We start from the raw sequence: 14,679 nt of genomic DNA, 5'->3' as shown, positions 1-14,679 counted from the left end.
ACTATATTTGATTAAAAGAATTCCCAGAGTTGACTCTTGGTTAGACCAAAGAACAGGTAACACCTTTCAGAGAGTGGACACAACATGGCAGTGGTAGCAGCTTCTTTGATTTGAAAGGGATTTTACTGTTGTAACAGTTTAATATGATAGGATTGTGTTTCTGCTTGTTAGCCTCATGTCACAATGCCCCCTTTCACCTCTGATGGAAACGGGAGTGGTGCTGCTGCTTTTGGCAGGGAATTTCTTGCTCAAAATTGAATGTGAGTAACTAAAGGGTAACAGTCTTGCTTTTAGTAAATGCATTTCTGTATTTAGTAACCTTAGATGGATCTTTTCTCATGAATTTGCCTAATTACTTATTGAATACATAAGCTTTTGGACTATACCTATCTTATGGCAAAGAATGCACCAATTATGTGAACTATCTTCTTTGCTCATTCAAACCTGCCACCTGCTAATTTCATTTGGCAGTTCCTTATTTTCATATCAGGAGAAGCAGAATATAATCATTCTCCATTCACTTCTTGCCATTCTGCCTTTGATTTTAAAGATGTCATGTACATGTCAGTCCTCTCTTTTTTTCAGAGTGTACTGTCCTAGTCTAATTAGTCTTTCTGTATCTGGAAGTGAATCTATCTCTAGCCTCCTTGTTACCTTTCCCTACAGCTTCTCTGATCTCAAGCTATCCTTTTTGAGATGCAGGAATGGAACTACACACAGTATTTAAGAGCGTGCTTCACACAGATTTACATGGTAATATAAGGGTATTTTCTGTTTACCCTCTAATACTACTGTAATTATTCTTAGGATTATATTTGCTTTCTGACTGCTACTTTGGCAAGGATTACTGTCAGATGTCTTTTAGAAATTAATATCCCCACATCCTCAAAGATTCCTTCCAAGAATTCCATACATTTGTAGACAGATGATACTGACTTCTGCTCATTAGATCATCCTCACCCATCTGTCCACGAATCCCAGTCTTTATCACAGTTTCTGATTTTTGTGATGTACATGTCAGTGTCAGAGACTGTTATCTTCTGAAGCCATTTAAAAATCGGTACTGCTTCTGCTACCTTCCATTCCTTTGATACTGAAGTAGTCTAAAGTAAGAAACCACATGCTAAAATTAGAAGTTCAGCTGTCTTATTCTTAGCATTCCTTCATGCCATCAAGGACCCACTCAGTCAAAACAACTTTTGTTACTTTCTGCTATAACTTCTTCTGTAATGCTTGCATTTGACTTTGCAGGCCATTTGGGATTTTACAGACCTCTATTGTATTCCCTGTAGGGTCTTTTTTTGCAGGCTGAAGGATACCAGTGTCCTCAGCTGCCATTATTCTGAAGCTATTCCATAGTCTTATTGAGCCTTCTCAGCTTTCTTGGAACCCTTTATACTTCTGATGAAAGGTCAAAGCTTTACAAGGAGGAAAGTGGAGTGGGAAACTGCACAGAACAGTCCTAACAACAACCACTGCTCCCAGAAGTCATGCAAAGAGTTACTGAATCCTTGTCTGGGGATCCTCTGCCTGCAGACACAATATTATTAGGGATCAGAAGAGTTTCCACAGTCACTGCAAGCCTCCCATACTGAGTTTTGCTCTGCTGGGCCCAAGAACAGCTAACTTGGTAGAGCCAGGAGGAAGATGACAAGAGATCCCTCAGTTACACAGGATGTCAGATAAGGAGCACAGCAAGAGCCTTGACAGGAGGTGCTACAGATAGAGCTGGAACTCAAAACATCTTTAAGTTGCAAGGGAACTCAGGTGATCACCTAGTCCACCCCCTACTCAAAGCAGGGCTTACCTTCAAGTCAGATCCAGTTTCAAAGTCAGATCAGCTTGCTCAATGCCCTGTTATGTTCTGATTGTCTCCAAGGATGAAGTTCCACTACTGTTTGACATGCTCCTGGTGATAACTTTTTCCCATATACCTAATTGCAATTTCCCTTGTTGCGGATTGTGTCAATTGCATCTCATTCTTTCACTGTGCACCTCAGAAAAGTCTAGCTCCCTATAGGTAGCAGAAGGCAAAACCAGGATCCTCTTTGATACTTCCCTTCTTAAAGTCAAAGAAACCCACTTCTCTCAGCCTCTCCCCTTATGGCATGTGCTCTAGCTCCCAGTCATCTTGGTGGCCTTCCACTGGGCTCACTCTAGTTTGTATGTCTGTCTTCTACTGGACACAGCTTTCCCGACGTGATTTAACAAGTGCCTAGCAGAAGGGAATAATCACTTCCCTTACACTGCTGGCTATACTCTTCCTAATACAGCCCAACACGTGGTTAGCTTGCTTTGTCACAAGGACACACTAATGTTTCATGGTCACCACTAAGACATACAGGTCTGCAGAAGCAGAGCTCCTCCCTAGACAGTTAGTTGATCCCTAGCCTGTACTGTTCCTCATGTTTATTCCATCCCAAGTGCAGGACTTTGTACTTGGCCTTTGCTGAACCTCATGAGGTTCCTGTAAGCCCATCAAGGTCCCTCTGAGTATCAGTATTACCCTTCAGCATATCAGCTGCTTCTCTCATATTGGTATCTTCTGTGAACTGGCTGAGAGAGTCCTCTGTCCGCCTGTCCCATCATCCAGGTCTTCAGTGAAGACACTGAACACTATTAGCTCCAGTAGTGTTCCCTGAGAGATACCACTAGTGGCTAGCCACCAACTGAACTTTGCACTGCTGATCACAACCCTCTGACACCCAGCAATCCAGACAATTTGCCACCAACCTTGTGGTCCACTTATTCAAATCATCTCTTTCCAATCTGGCTACAAAGACATTATGAGAGACTGTGTAAAGTCAAGGTAGATAACATTCACTGCTCTCTCCACATCCATAGAAGAAGTCACCTCCTCACAGAAGGCTAGTCACATTGGGCAGGTATGTTCTGTCCTGGATAAATTCATGCTGACTCTTCCCAGTCCCCTTCTAATCTTTCAAATACCTGGACATGCTTTCCAAAAGTAGTTATTTCATAACGAGCCCAGCATCCCTCTTCAGCAAGAAAATAATGCCCACCATAGCTATGCCTGTACACGCCACTCCATAAAGAATTTTTTAGTTTGTATACCGTGGACATAAGGGTAGATAGAGGCTGACTTGCCATATTTTCTTGTCAGTAACAGACCTAGCCTTTTGGTGTCTGCACAGAACACAAAACCAAGGAAAGTTATTATGAAACATGTGCATACATGAACAGTATTATTGTTTTTTTCAAAAATTTTATGAGTAACCATTTGATGGGGTTTGAGGCTAGATGAAGGGACTTCAGGGAAGGCTGAGCTCAGGTAATGAGGGAACGTAGGAAAAGGTAGTAGATGACCAAGTAACATCTTCTCATAAGACTTCCTTGATGCAGGAAGATATTCCAATTTCTCTCTACTGGTTGAGAATAATGCGTATGTCTTTCATCCATGCACCAGGTAAAAAAAGTTATGTACACCTAATTGTAACCTAAAAATTAGGCTCAAATCATGAAGCTACCAGACAGGACTAACCTCCAGTACACCCAACACCACATGCCGACGGGGACCTATGAAAGAAAGCCGTTATCACGGTGCCTGTAGTTGGTCTTACTTGGAAAAGAGCTTCCAAGTCATAGGGAAGTTGTGGTGGAAGACCAACAGTTTGGATAGGTCTCACTGGGAATTCCTCATATACAAATGAAATGTTGGCCATTCTGGAACCCTGGGAGGTAACAGGCAAGGCACAACGCAGTGTATTTCATTCAGAGTAGCTGCACTATACAGCAATCACTCGACCGCTCCAGGATCCAGAAAGAGAAGGGAGACAATGGCTACAAATGCAGATCAGATCCTCTTTCCCACCTACAGGGTAAGCAGAGATCCATAGCACCCCAGTGAATTTTCCCTTGGAAGGTTATCAGAGTCACAGGAGAATGTTATTGAAACAGGGGCAGAGCATGGACTGGATCAGCTTTGGCCCTTTAGGGCTGTTTAGACTCCTGAGCTTCCTATTGGGCCAGATTTAACAACAGAATGGGATAAGCAGTGAAGAAAATGTAGCGGATAAACCAAACTGCGGCACAGCAATGGGAACTAGGGAACCCTTGTGGTACCTTTCCCTGCCTAGCACTGGACAAGGACTCATGACTCAGTAGGTTTAGGTTGGTGAGGGCATGGCTTGTCAGGCCATGTGCTGGGTCTAGACCATGTCACATCAGAGCACATCAACTTCCACAAGACAATGTGCAATTCCAACTCTTTGAGTATTAAAACCACTAATGGGGTAAAAAAAAAGAGGCCCAACATGTTTCTCTATTAAGGATGTTAATGTCCACGGGGACATAAAGCTTAATTGCACATTTTGTAGTAGCATACCATGTACCATACCATAGAATGAGAGAGAAGCAGCCAATTGTGCAGAAGTTACCCATTAAACTGTCGTGATACAACTTGTCAAATGCCTTCTCCTGGCCAAGGTTCAGGAAATGAATCACAGTCAATCCTGAAATATCAGGTGAAAAGGGTCTCAAAACAGTTATGGATTGTCCAGATGCTCCAGCCTTGAATTCTTTGGGGCTCATCTAGGAAGACGGAATCTTTCAGCACAAACTTCAGGTGTGGGAAGCTACTCTTGCTCAAGTTTCTAATCTGCATTGTAATCCCCAACACAGTATATAAATATTAGGCACACCTCTTAAGTGGCAGGGGTCCCCTTTTGACAAGGGAATCCTCCTGATACGTGTTTGTAAGCCCCAGAGGGATGCCTGCAGAGAAAACACTGAGCCTATGATGGAAGACTTCCAATAACTTGGCCAGCATGAAAGAGGTCAAACTGGCACTAGTTGTCCACAGGGAGTCTTTCTCAAATACTCTGACAATATCTGGTATTGACTGGATCTTAAAGGAAGAGGTCCATGTACAAAGCTCTTACCTTCCCACATCTGCTACGGAGGTGTACAAGACAGCCAGTCTCGTATACAATCACAGGTGATGTGATCACTTTTTCTTGGGTGAAATGCAATTCACAATCCACCAGCTGAGGGAATCTGATGGGATCCCAGGCAAAAGGAACCCCAATTTCTATAATCTTCCAAGACAAAAGGTCTTTCCTTTTCTGATACTCATTGCAAAAAGATGAATCTTTGGGGAAAGAAGCCAGCCACCTCCCCAACCATACCTGAAACTACGCCTCTACCAGTTGGACCCAGCATGCAACTGTAGTAGAAAAGATTTTCATGCACTTTTCTCACATCCTATCTTCACTATGCCAGGGAAAATGCATGTCTTTCTTGCTGTCCCATGAGTCAGAAAACACAAAAATGTTGCTCTAATGCCCACATCCTCCTGCTGTGAAAGTACTAGAAGTTTGATCCATGAACCAATACCGACAATGATCCATTAAAGGGACAGGCCTGATGTCAGAGGCCATGAGCTCAAGAAGTGCAAAAACACAAGGTGTAAGAAAGATCCATCACGTGACAGCTCAGCACTATTTTATTCTACCATCATTTTCTTCACCTATGCCTAGGCAAAGCTTGTTCTATCTATCTGTCAAGAAAGTAGTGGTCTCCAGTCACACTTAGTCTTCAGTTACAGCCTGGTATCTCTCTCTTCTGACATGATCTCAGGGGCCCAGAACTGACAAAATCACTACTCAGCACAAAGTGTGCTTAGGGAGATCTAAAATGGCAAGGGAAGGCAGATGACTACTGACAAACACTTTTTGATGGCTTGGCCTTGGGGCATAGATGTCAATAGTTAAGAACTAGACCTAGAGCCACAGTCTGTGACCAAGTATGATCTTGGCAACCTTCACCTCCATGGGGAGTAGGTCCAGGAAGAACAGGCTCACTATCCCATCAGCTTCTAGGCCCAGCTAAGATCACTGGCTAAGTAAGACTGAACCTGCTGCAGATACACGATGGAGTAATCCCCTTTTCCCCCCCAAGGCAGGAGACTACTTGGATACTGCAGAGCCTCAGCCCATAGTCGCGATGTTATTTTCATGCATTAAGGAAGATTATGATCTTCCCAGTCAGAGCTGGTAGGGGAAAAGACAGTAGTGTGATTACTTAATTGAGGCAAACGAGAGATAATCATGGTGGCTAACAAGTGCAAAAAAGAAAAAAACCAATCACACAGGGACAAGGATGTGAGTAGGAGAATTGCAAAACTAGGAGACAGAGAGGAGAGAATTCACACAAAGACAGAAAAAGCCATAAACCAGGCTAAGTGCGGGATGGAGAGAGAGGGAGAAATATAGCTCTCATTGTGGGAGAGGACTGTTTTTTGTTTGTTCGTTTGGGGGGTTTTTCGGTGTGTTTTTTTTTTTTTTTTAAACAACAATACAGAGAAGGAAAGATGGGGAGGAGGAAGTCATGGGGTCACTGAGATGAAGTATCTGCATTGCCTTCCACCCCTAAAACTTTTTTCCTGTGACAGTGATAAAACAAGTCTGAAGATAGCAGATGCAGTTGCTTTTTCCTTCATGCAACAGTTAAGGTGTGCTGCACAATGGTGGTGAGGGCTATAGGTGTATTTCACCCCTCTCCCTTTCCCATCCTTCACACTAGCATATCTGCTTAGATGGACAATCCCAGATGCTGATGGTGGCAGAGCTGAAGAAAAAGATTGCAAACTTCAGGGCAAACTTCGGACCACTTGGAGCAAGGAGGACAGCAGCAGTGGCCAGCCCCCTATTGTCTGTCCTCATTTACAAAGAAGCAAGAAAGGAGGGGCTGACCCAGTATGGCTCTTCTTACATTCATGTCTGGCCTCTTTCTAAAGCCAAAAGCATCCTATGATATCCAGCATCCTGCAAAGCCAGAAGACATACATCAGGAGAAGTTAGAGAGATAATACATCAGAATTCAGACAGTGAGGGACGAGGGAGCAATCAGAATGATCTTATTATCGGATGTTCACATGCAGCATTTATGCATCATTCCCCACTTCAAAATGATGGAGGTGGGAGAGGAGGGATTTTATCAAAACTTCATGCTACTGCAAAAGAAGCAAAGCTTTACTTGGTACACAGAGATGGGAACAATCAAAACTCCATTGCCACTGGATAAAACAGATAGAATATTAGAAAGTCTTAGGAATGGAATAGAATATCATAATGGCAGTTTATCACTTCATGGGCTACACACATCTTGAACATGCAACGCTGGCAAGTCCCCACCTCACAAAGGTACAATGGGACAAGGTTCAGAGGAGGACACAAACCAAAGGTGTGGAAAGGTTTCCTTCTGGGCAAAAAGCAAGTAAGTAGACTAGGATCCTTCAGTCTGGGCAAAAGAGTAACTGAAGAGCAACCATGGAGGTCTGTAAGATTCTGTGTGGCTGAGAAGCTGGAGAAGGGCTAGGGACCATCACAGTTATGTCCAAGATGTAAGGGGCATTAAATAAGGCTGGCAGGTGGCAAGCTTAGAACAAACAGAAGAAAGTAGTTCTTCTCACAGCAAGGACTTATGCTGTGGTGCCTCCCTGTTACATGGTGGATGCTAAAGGTTTACGTGAATTCAGGAGGAGACTGGACAAGTTCATGGAAGACAAATTCATTGAGGGCTATGAAACAGAGACATTTTTGGTTTAGGAGATTCTTGAGCCTCAAGGATCCTTGATCCTCGAGCTTTGAGAGTTTTCTGGGGAAATGTCACTGAATGCTGATTCTTTTATATTCTTCCCACAGCCAACACTTTTGGAGACATGCTACTAGTCCAGACAAACCTTTTCTCCAGCCCAGTGAAGCTACCCTTTCATTGTAATTTCTCTCAAAGAGGAGAATTCGGAGGTCGACTAGAGCTGGGTAGCTATATGAAACACCAAACCTGGTGCCATAATCCTCACCTGGTGATTAGCATACATCTTAAATTGAAATATATTAAAGAACTAAGAAGGGAAATGGTGAACCGTAACTTCAAATTATATTCATATATATTTTATTCTTTTTTTTTTCCTTATTTCTTATTTTTTTCTTATCTCCTTATTTCTAATCTTGTCATTCCAATTTTTAAAAAAACATGACTTCATATTAGTAGACATACTTCCCCAATTTCCCTAATTTCCCTGAGAGTCTGGTACTGGTGACAAATTCAGATGCCATCTGATATACTTTTAAATCTTTCACAGTAATAAATCCAGATAAATCAATGTAAAGACATCTCTGGAGCGGAGATGTTTGGAGAATTTGCTGGCTGGAATAGGCCTCCAAGTCAAGCTAGAAGAATCAGTGTTTGGTGGCAAGCTGCAGGTGCCAGACTTTTGTGGGGAGTTCCCTTTTGGAGGCTTCTTCCCAGAGCTGCACCTGCAAGAAACTGAAGGCGAAGAGGCAATTCACAGCTTCAGACAAATCCCTTACTGTGAAAGAATTGTTCGTGATTTGTACTGCACTAAAATTGTCTGGAAACATCTCCTTCCATTTCCACCTCAAGGATGGCTTTTCAGTACCATTAGGACACAATTATTTTAAACTGGAATAGAATATAGGAGGATGCAGGTTCAAAAGGAGCTTTGGAGATCTCTAATCCAACCATCTGCTCAAACCAGGACTAATTGCAAAGTCAGATCAAGTTCCTCATGCAGTCAACTTTTGGAAATCCCCAAGGATGGAAATTCCACAGCTTCTCTAGGTACCTGTTCCGTACTTAAGAACCCTCATTCTGATCCCCCCCCCCCCCCCTAGATTTAGTCACAATTTCCCTTGCTGCCTCTGAGAAAAGTCTGCCTCTATTCTCCCCAGAACGATCCTTGAGGCAGTGGAAGACAGCAATCAGATCCTCTCTTTGACTTTTCTTCTCCAGCCTAAACAAATCCAGCTCCCTCAGCATCTCCTCAGTCCACCTCCAGCCCTCTATAGCCCATCATCTTATTATTTGTTATTTTTCCACTGTATTATCCAAAAAGTATTTAACTTTTTTTTTCTTTTTTTAAAGAGTTGTGGTTGCTATGCTGCAACACGTACATGGCTAAAATACAAAAGCACTCTTGGAGAGACTTTGCTGGAACACCCTCCTACCATTTTCCCACTCATCTGATGCACTACCAACAGGGGCAGGCACTCATATAAGACTGCACAGATCTGCTAATAAAATGTTGTTTTCATCACTCTGGCTTTAATGTACAGAGAAAACCACTGTGATAAAAAAGGGACACAGAATCAAGTTGCCTCAGTTATATTGTGTTAGTTGAGCTACTGTAACTGATCACATATGTGCTGACAGCAAACAGTGAATGGGAGGAAAAAAAAATCTTAAGATGAATATTCAAGAAAGAGATAATAATAGCTAAGGCCCATATGAGTCTGCAAGAAAACAAAGGGGTTGGTGTGCACTGTTGAGCTGTTGGTGTAGGCTCTTTGCAGACTTTGGCAAGCTGTGCTAAAATTCCATCACATTTGGAGTATCTCAAAACTTTTGTGTGTTAATGAAAGCCAAGAGTACTCTGTTGCTTGGAAAGAGCTTTCTGGTCTGGAGTACAGGATTATTTTGGACAGGGTGGTGGAAGGAGAAGAAAAAACTTTTGAGATGTTGAAGAACTGTACAGTCCAACCTTTTTCTCCTGGTCCTAGGAAAGGCATTCCTCAGTGAGATATGAACACGTGCATAGAAATGTTAGAAAATCCAAATGCCAATCCAGAGTGCCATGCATCAGATTGGTAACAAAGAAAGGCTCCTACCTGATAGTCTGGCTTGGTGAAGTAGTCTAGGCTTGCAATATGATCCAGAAAAAGGTGGAACTCTGAAGGCATGTGTTTTAGCAGCATTCGGTGTTCATACTTTTCTTTTATCATGCCAACCTGCTCCTGGAAAAAAGAAAATATTTCAGAGCCAAGAATCTCTTCTATTGCTTCATATTCGTTCAGTCTTATCATTCCTGGAATACCATCTAGTCTTATCGTTCCTGGAACACTGCCTCTTCATAGACCCAGCACTGTGTCTACACACTTCTCCTGTTTGGTGTCCCTAGCAAAGTGAGGTTGATCACTGCAGGCAAAGGTCAAAGGGGAATCCCAAGTCAGAAACACTCTTCAGAAGCTGTCACTTTAGCAGAGCCTTCTGCACAGGTGACCTATTTCTTTCCAGGGATTTTATTCTCTAGCACAAAGTATTTCCAAGACAACATGAACAGTTAGCTTCATCCTGTTTAACCTTCCAGTTGCAATTCCCATTTGACTTGTTTGGCATGGCAAACCATTATCCTCTCACCTTTCTAAAGGCTCTGTTTATTTGTCAAAAGGACAGGTAAGCCTTTCCACTTTTGTTGTTTGCTTTGCCAGAACAAAGTCAAAGTTGCTTGATCAAATATGATTAACACCATGCATAAGAAAATGTCTAGCTACTCCAAATAAGACAAGCTCCACACTGTGCATCAGAACACACAAAAGCAGGTTAGCATCTTGCAACAAGATCTGATGAAAAGCAGGATCTGGCTTTACTTCAGCAAAAAGTTGCACTGAGCTGCAGGAGGAATAATAAGAGTCATAATAATAAAAACGTAGCACCCTATCTTAAGCACAGACACTAGGTTTCCTACCTTATCTTTGATCTTTCGCCATGGAAGCTGACCAACCGCAAACTCCACCAACATGTAAAAGAGGGACCACAGATCATCATGTCTACCCATCTCCTGGAGAAAAGAGAGATGAAGACTGAGGAGCAAAGTTCCATGCTGCTCAGTAGTCCAGATGTGCTCTCTGGATGAGCTACCTCATTTTAAAAAGCAGGAAGTCAATCATACTTCTCATTCAGTGATTAAAGAAGCCAGATTAAAGACTAAAGATGCAAAACCAAGCATTTATTAAACTTGGCAATGTCAATAGAGTCACCTGAATAACCTAATTTGTTTTCCTTTTTGTGAATATACTAGGAAAGAGTTTTTTATACAAAGCACAAGTCTTCTGTAAGACTCCCTCACTGAGTATACAGTAGTGGAACATTTATTAATGGGATGTGGAATAACCTCGATTAAGAAAAAAAACCCCAAACTGTGTGTAGAAAGTCTTTTTTATTGGCTTTTTTGAGCTAAATATAATTCAAACTCTTTTCACAAGACAGCATTTACTCAAGGGCTTTTGCAAAACAGTCATCATCAAGCACCACAAAATTTACAGATTTATAACATTTCCACATACCACTCTCAATTTCGCATTTGCTAGGCCAGGAGGAAACATGGGGATTAAGGCTGCAATTGTCAAAGCACACAAAGTCATTTTTGGTGCTCAACATCTAACGTCTAGAACATGATTTCTCAGAATAGCATGCATTATACAGCAATTTCTGTGTCTAAACATACCTTCAGCTGATGCCAGCTACAGCTGGCACTATTCAGCTCTTCCAAAAATTATACCCCAGGTTTCTCAGTGTCTCCCAAGAAACAGAATGAATTCATGATGGCATTCAACTGCCCTCCCCACATCACACTTTCCACCTGCAGACAATAACTCCTTTCCCTAAAAAAACCTTGAAACTTCCTCATATGTCGCAGGTCATCCTACAGACTCATCCCAAAGAAGGCCAGAAACCTGGAGGTAATGCAGGAGAGCTGATAGTTTCCATCTGGCAAGCACTTAGCAGAAGAACCAGAGGACTTACAGCTTACTGTCTACACAGGAACATTACTGAAATAGGACAAAAGTGTTTTGAGAAGAATGTTGGATGAGACTTCTGGAAGTGTTTAGAATGAAACGGTTCAGACACTATGTAAATAGTGGCTCTTTTCAGGGAAAAATAAACCTAGCTTTCAGTAGGTGGCTCTTCACCTGATGGCATGATGTTAACATTAAAAATTCCAGGTGGAGAATGGATTTGGGGACCTGGCACTTGATAATTCATAGCCAAGTTCTGCTAGAAACTAGCAGCAAGCAGCTTGGCACTTAACCCGATTTCCACTTTAGTGTGGGGTTTTTTACCCTTAAAAAAGTGTATGATATTGCAATAATTACAATTATTAAGGCTGCCAACTAGAGAGGATCCAATAACTGAATCATAATTTTGATTTTACAGTCAACAGCCTTGATCACCTAATGGAATTAATCTGATATACTAACTTCTGTAGGTAACAAACCAGAACTCACACCTCTTACTCCTCTGCTGCTGAAAAGAGGTTTCTGAGGAGAACTAACCTTGCTGTTAACTCCTTATAACCCCAAAATACTCACTCGGTTTTTGTGTGCATTCACCGAAGCATAGCGGACCGTTCCTCGAAAACCAGCAACATTGCGAGGCTGAAGGGAGACAACAGAAAATCTCAGAGACAGAGCAGATTACTAAATCCCTTGTGCAGCTAACTCCTGAGAACTTCTCATCTATACTGTTATTTCCTATGTACCCAAGGGATACAAAGCTCTTACTGCCTTCATCTGCTCTAGCAGCCAGCTAAACAGGCAGCATTCTCCAATTCTGCATTTCTAGAAAAGCTTATTTTAGAGAGAGGGCAAGGTGGTTACAGTGATAAGTTAGAATAGTAATAGTCTAGGCATAGAGCTAAGAACATTATCCAAGATCATATTTTCCTTTTTAAACTCCAGGTCAAGGGAAAAGCTAGTAAAGAAGCACAAGTGCAAAACTGAGTCATGAATAGTGTGAGCTAAGCAAAGCCTGAGGGCAGCCTGGTCAGGACAAGAATGGGGATCCCCTACTCTGAGACACGGCAGATGACCATACGCATTTGCTAACACTGCTTGTCAACATCCTCTGTAAGACTTACAGAGGACCTCTGTAAATTAAGAACCTCTGACTTGCAGAGTTCTTGCTTTTTTCCAGTCTTCCTAGTATATCCTAAACCACGTATCTTTATTTTCTCTTTCTCTGATCTTCTTGTTCTTCGTGTCCTCGGGGAGTGAAGGCTTGATATAGCGGCCTTGGGAAGAAGGCAGTCCTCCTGTGACTATTCCTCCGAGCTCAAGGCTTTCTCTGTTCTGGGGGGGCTGAGCAACACTTCCAACTCTTTCCACTGCTGCCCTCACAAGAACATTAGACCATGTGAGTTCACTTACTGAAGATGTCATTGTTCTGAAAAAATTGCATTTAAATAATGACATCCACCAAATCCTTTCACCTTAGCTAGAAGCACCAGAGTTAACAGCAGTGCTTTCAAAATTCATGTGGCAAAACCAGGTTCAGGCCCAGACATCTTCCACCATAAGGCTAAGCTTGGGCAAAGAACTAAACATACTCATAATTAAGATCCTACTCTTGCAGAAATTTGAGCACATTAATAACAACTCTCACTGGGTAACTTGCCCCACCTAGGTCAGTTGATTCATGTTTGTTCTTTCAGCTGTGCCTTATACTTTCAGAACTAAGCCCAAAACTCTGTACTTTTATTCTAGGGTACCCTTCTGTCAGTTTAAATACGTACAATTCAGTTGCTTCCTTTTGGGTACAGGGAATGCTCTGAGTGACAATACTCTCAGCAAGAATAAAACTTCAAATGTTTTTTAAACAAGTTCACCAACACTGTGCCACTAACACACACCTGAATGGCATATAATGCAGCTCTTAAGCTATAGTGACTCCAAGCAAAAAAAGCTACAAGTCTCTTACAGCTCCTTTACATTAATCAAACACTCCACAAGGAGAACCCATATGCATATCCCATGCACTTAATGGAGCATTTAATCTTGCACTACACCAGCTTGAGCTATAAGCTACTTATTTAGCAGCAGGTAATAGTCGAGATATTATATTCATGATCATGTACCTCATTCCTCCTGGAGCATACATTTAGGATTCCCACTGAAAAATGACTGCAAAATATTTTTCAGAATTCCAGTGAATTCACTGATGTGAGTTCCTGAAAAGCAGAATACTGGCCGCTGGAATACGCCTGTTGGAATCAGCCATCACCGTAAATGTCCTCTACATATTCAAAAGCAAGAGGGCATTCCTCTTTTCCATTATGAGTGGAAGCTAGTGTGTTTGGATACTTTTCATGAGCCGTACAATAAGAGGATATTGTGAACAATTCTAGTGTGTAACCCATAATGTTTTCAGAACAAATATTGTTCAATGTTTGCAGTCCATGGGAGTCTGTCTTTTATGTTCTTTCCCTACTTCAATGTCTTCAGTTATCAACTGTGTATGTACTGAACCAAGTACCACATGTGCTGGTTTCAGTATGGTTGGCAATGTCTCTGAAAATCTTTTTAGATCAATACTTACTATTTCTGGCAGACAGGCTATCTTTGCAGTGTTTAATTAGATCTAGTCTGAAACCAACTCTAGGCAGTTTGCAAATGTATTCCCCTCCTCTTTCAGAAGCAAACCAAAAGCCCATCCATCTTTTAACTGTCCCACAGCCAACATGAAACAGTTCACCAAGGCAGTCCTGCAGCTGAACCCAAAGGGCACTCTCTCCAGTCCTCTCTCATGTGGTACCTCAGTGAAGGGAGAGCACTGCAACTGAGCAAGACTTTGCAATTGTTTTGACAGGACGTTTACAGCTTTGAACAAAATAGGCAGATGCTAACCATGTTAACAGCATCTTTTTCTCATAAAGGTTTCACCTTTTTTAACCATATTTGACTGCCCTGCCAGTCACAAGGCAATTAGTTATGCCTTTTGACTGTGTTGCTAATCACTGCAATCAAATATTTCCATGGCTGTGGAGATACCTTGTTTTTCATCCAAACAAACAGCTCCTGCCTGAGCATTTATTGTAGCACATGCTGTATACCCAACTGTTATTGACTTTTCTTCCAAATT

General features: G+C 42.0%; 1 protein-coding gene across 2 annotated transcripts in view; it reads right to left on the bottom strand.

Annotated features, from left to right (window-relative positions):
- The window catches only part of TTBK1 (tau tubulin kinase 1), a 118,198-nt gene that overhangs the window by 46,767 nt on the left and 56,752 nt on the right, over positions 1 to 14,679 (bottom strand). For both annotated transcript variants that reach the window (XM_075496646.1, XM_075496645.1), the window contains 3 exons: positions 12,132 to 12,197; positions 10,508 to 10,600; positions 9,651 to 9,776 (listed from right to left, as the gene is read on the bottom strand). In XM_075496646.1, coding sequence (XP_075352761.1) covers positions 9,651 to 9,776; positions 10,508 to 10,600; positions 12,132 to 12,197 — 285 coding nt within the window. The remainder of the gene's footprint in view (positions 1 to 9,650; positions 9,777 to 10,507; positions 10,601 to 12,131; positions 12,198 to 14,679) is intronic.

Source organism: Mycteria americana, chromosome 3 (genome assembly GCF_035582795.1).
Source record: "Mycteria americana isolate JAX WOST 10 ecotype Jacksonville Zoo and Gardens chromosome 3, USCA_MyAme_1.0, whole genome shotgun sequence".
NCBI lineage: Eukaryota > Metazoa > Chordata > Aves > Ciconiiformes > Ciconiidae > Mycteria > Mycteria americana.
Note: the sequence above shows the minus strand (reverse complement) of the source record. Positions and strands in the feature narration are given on the sequence as shown.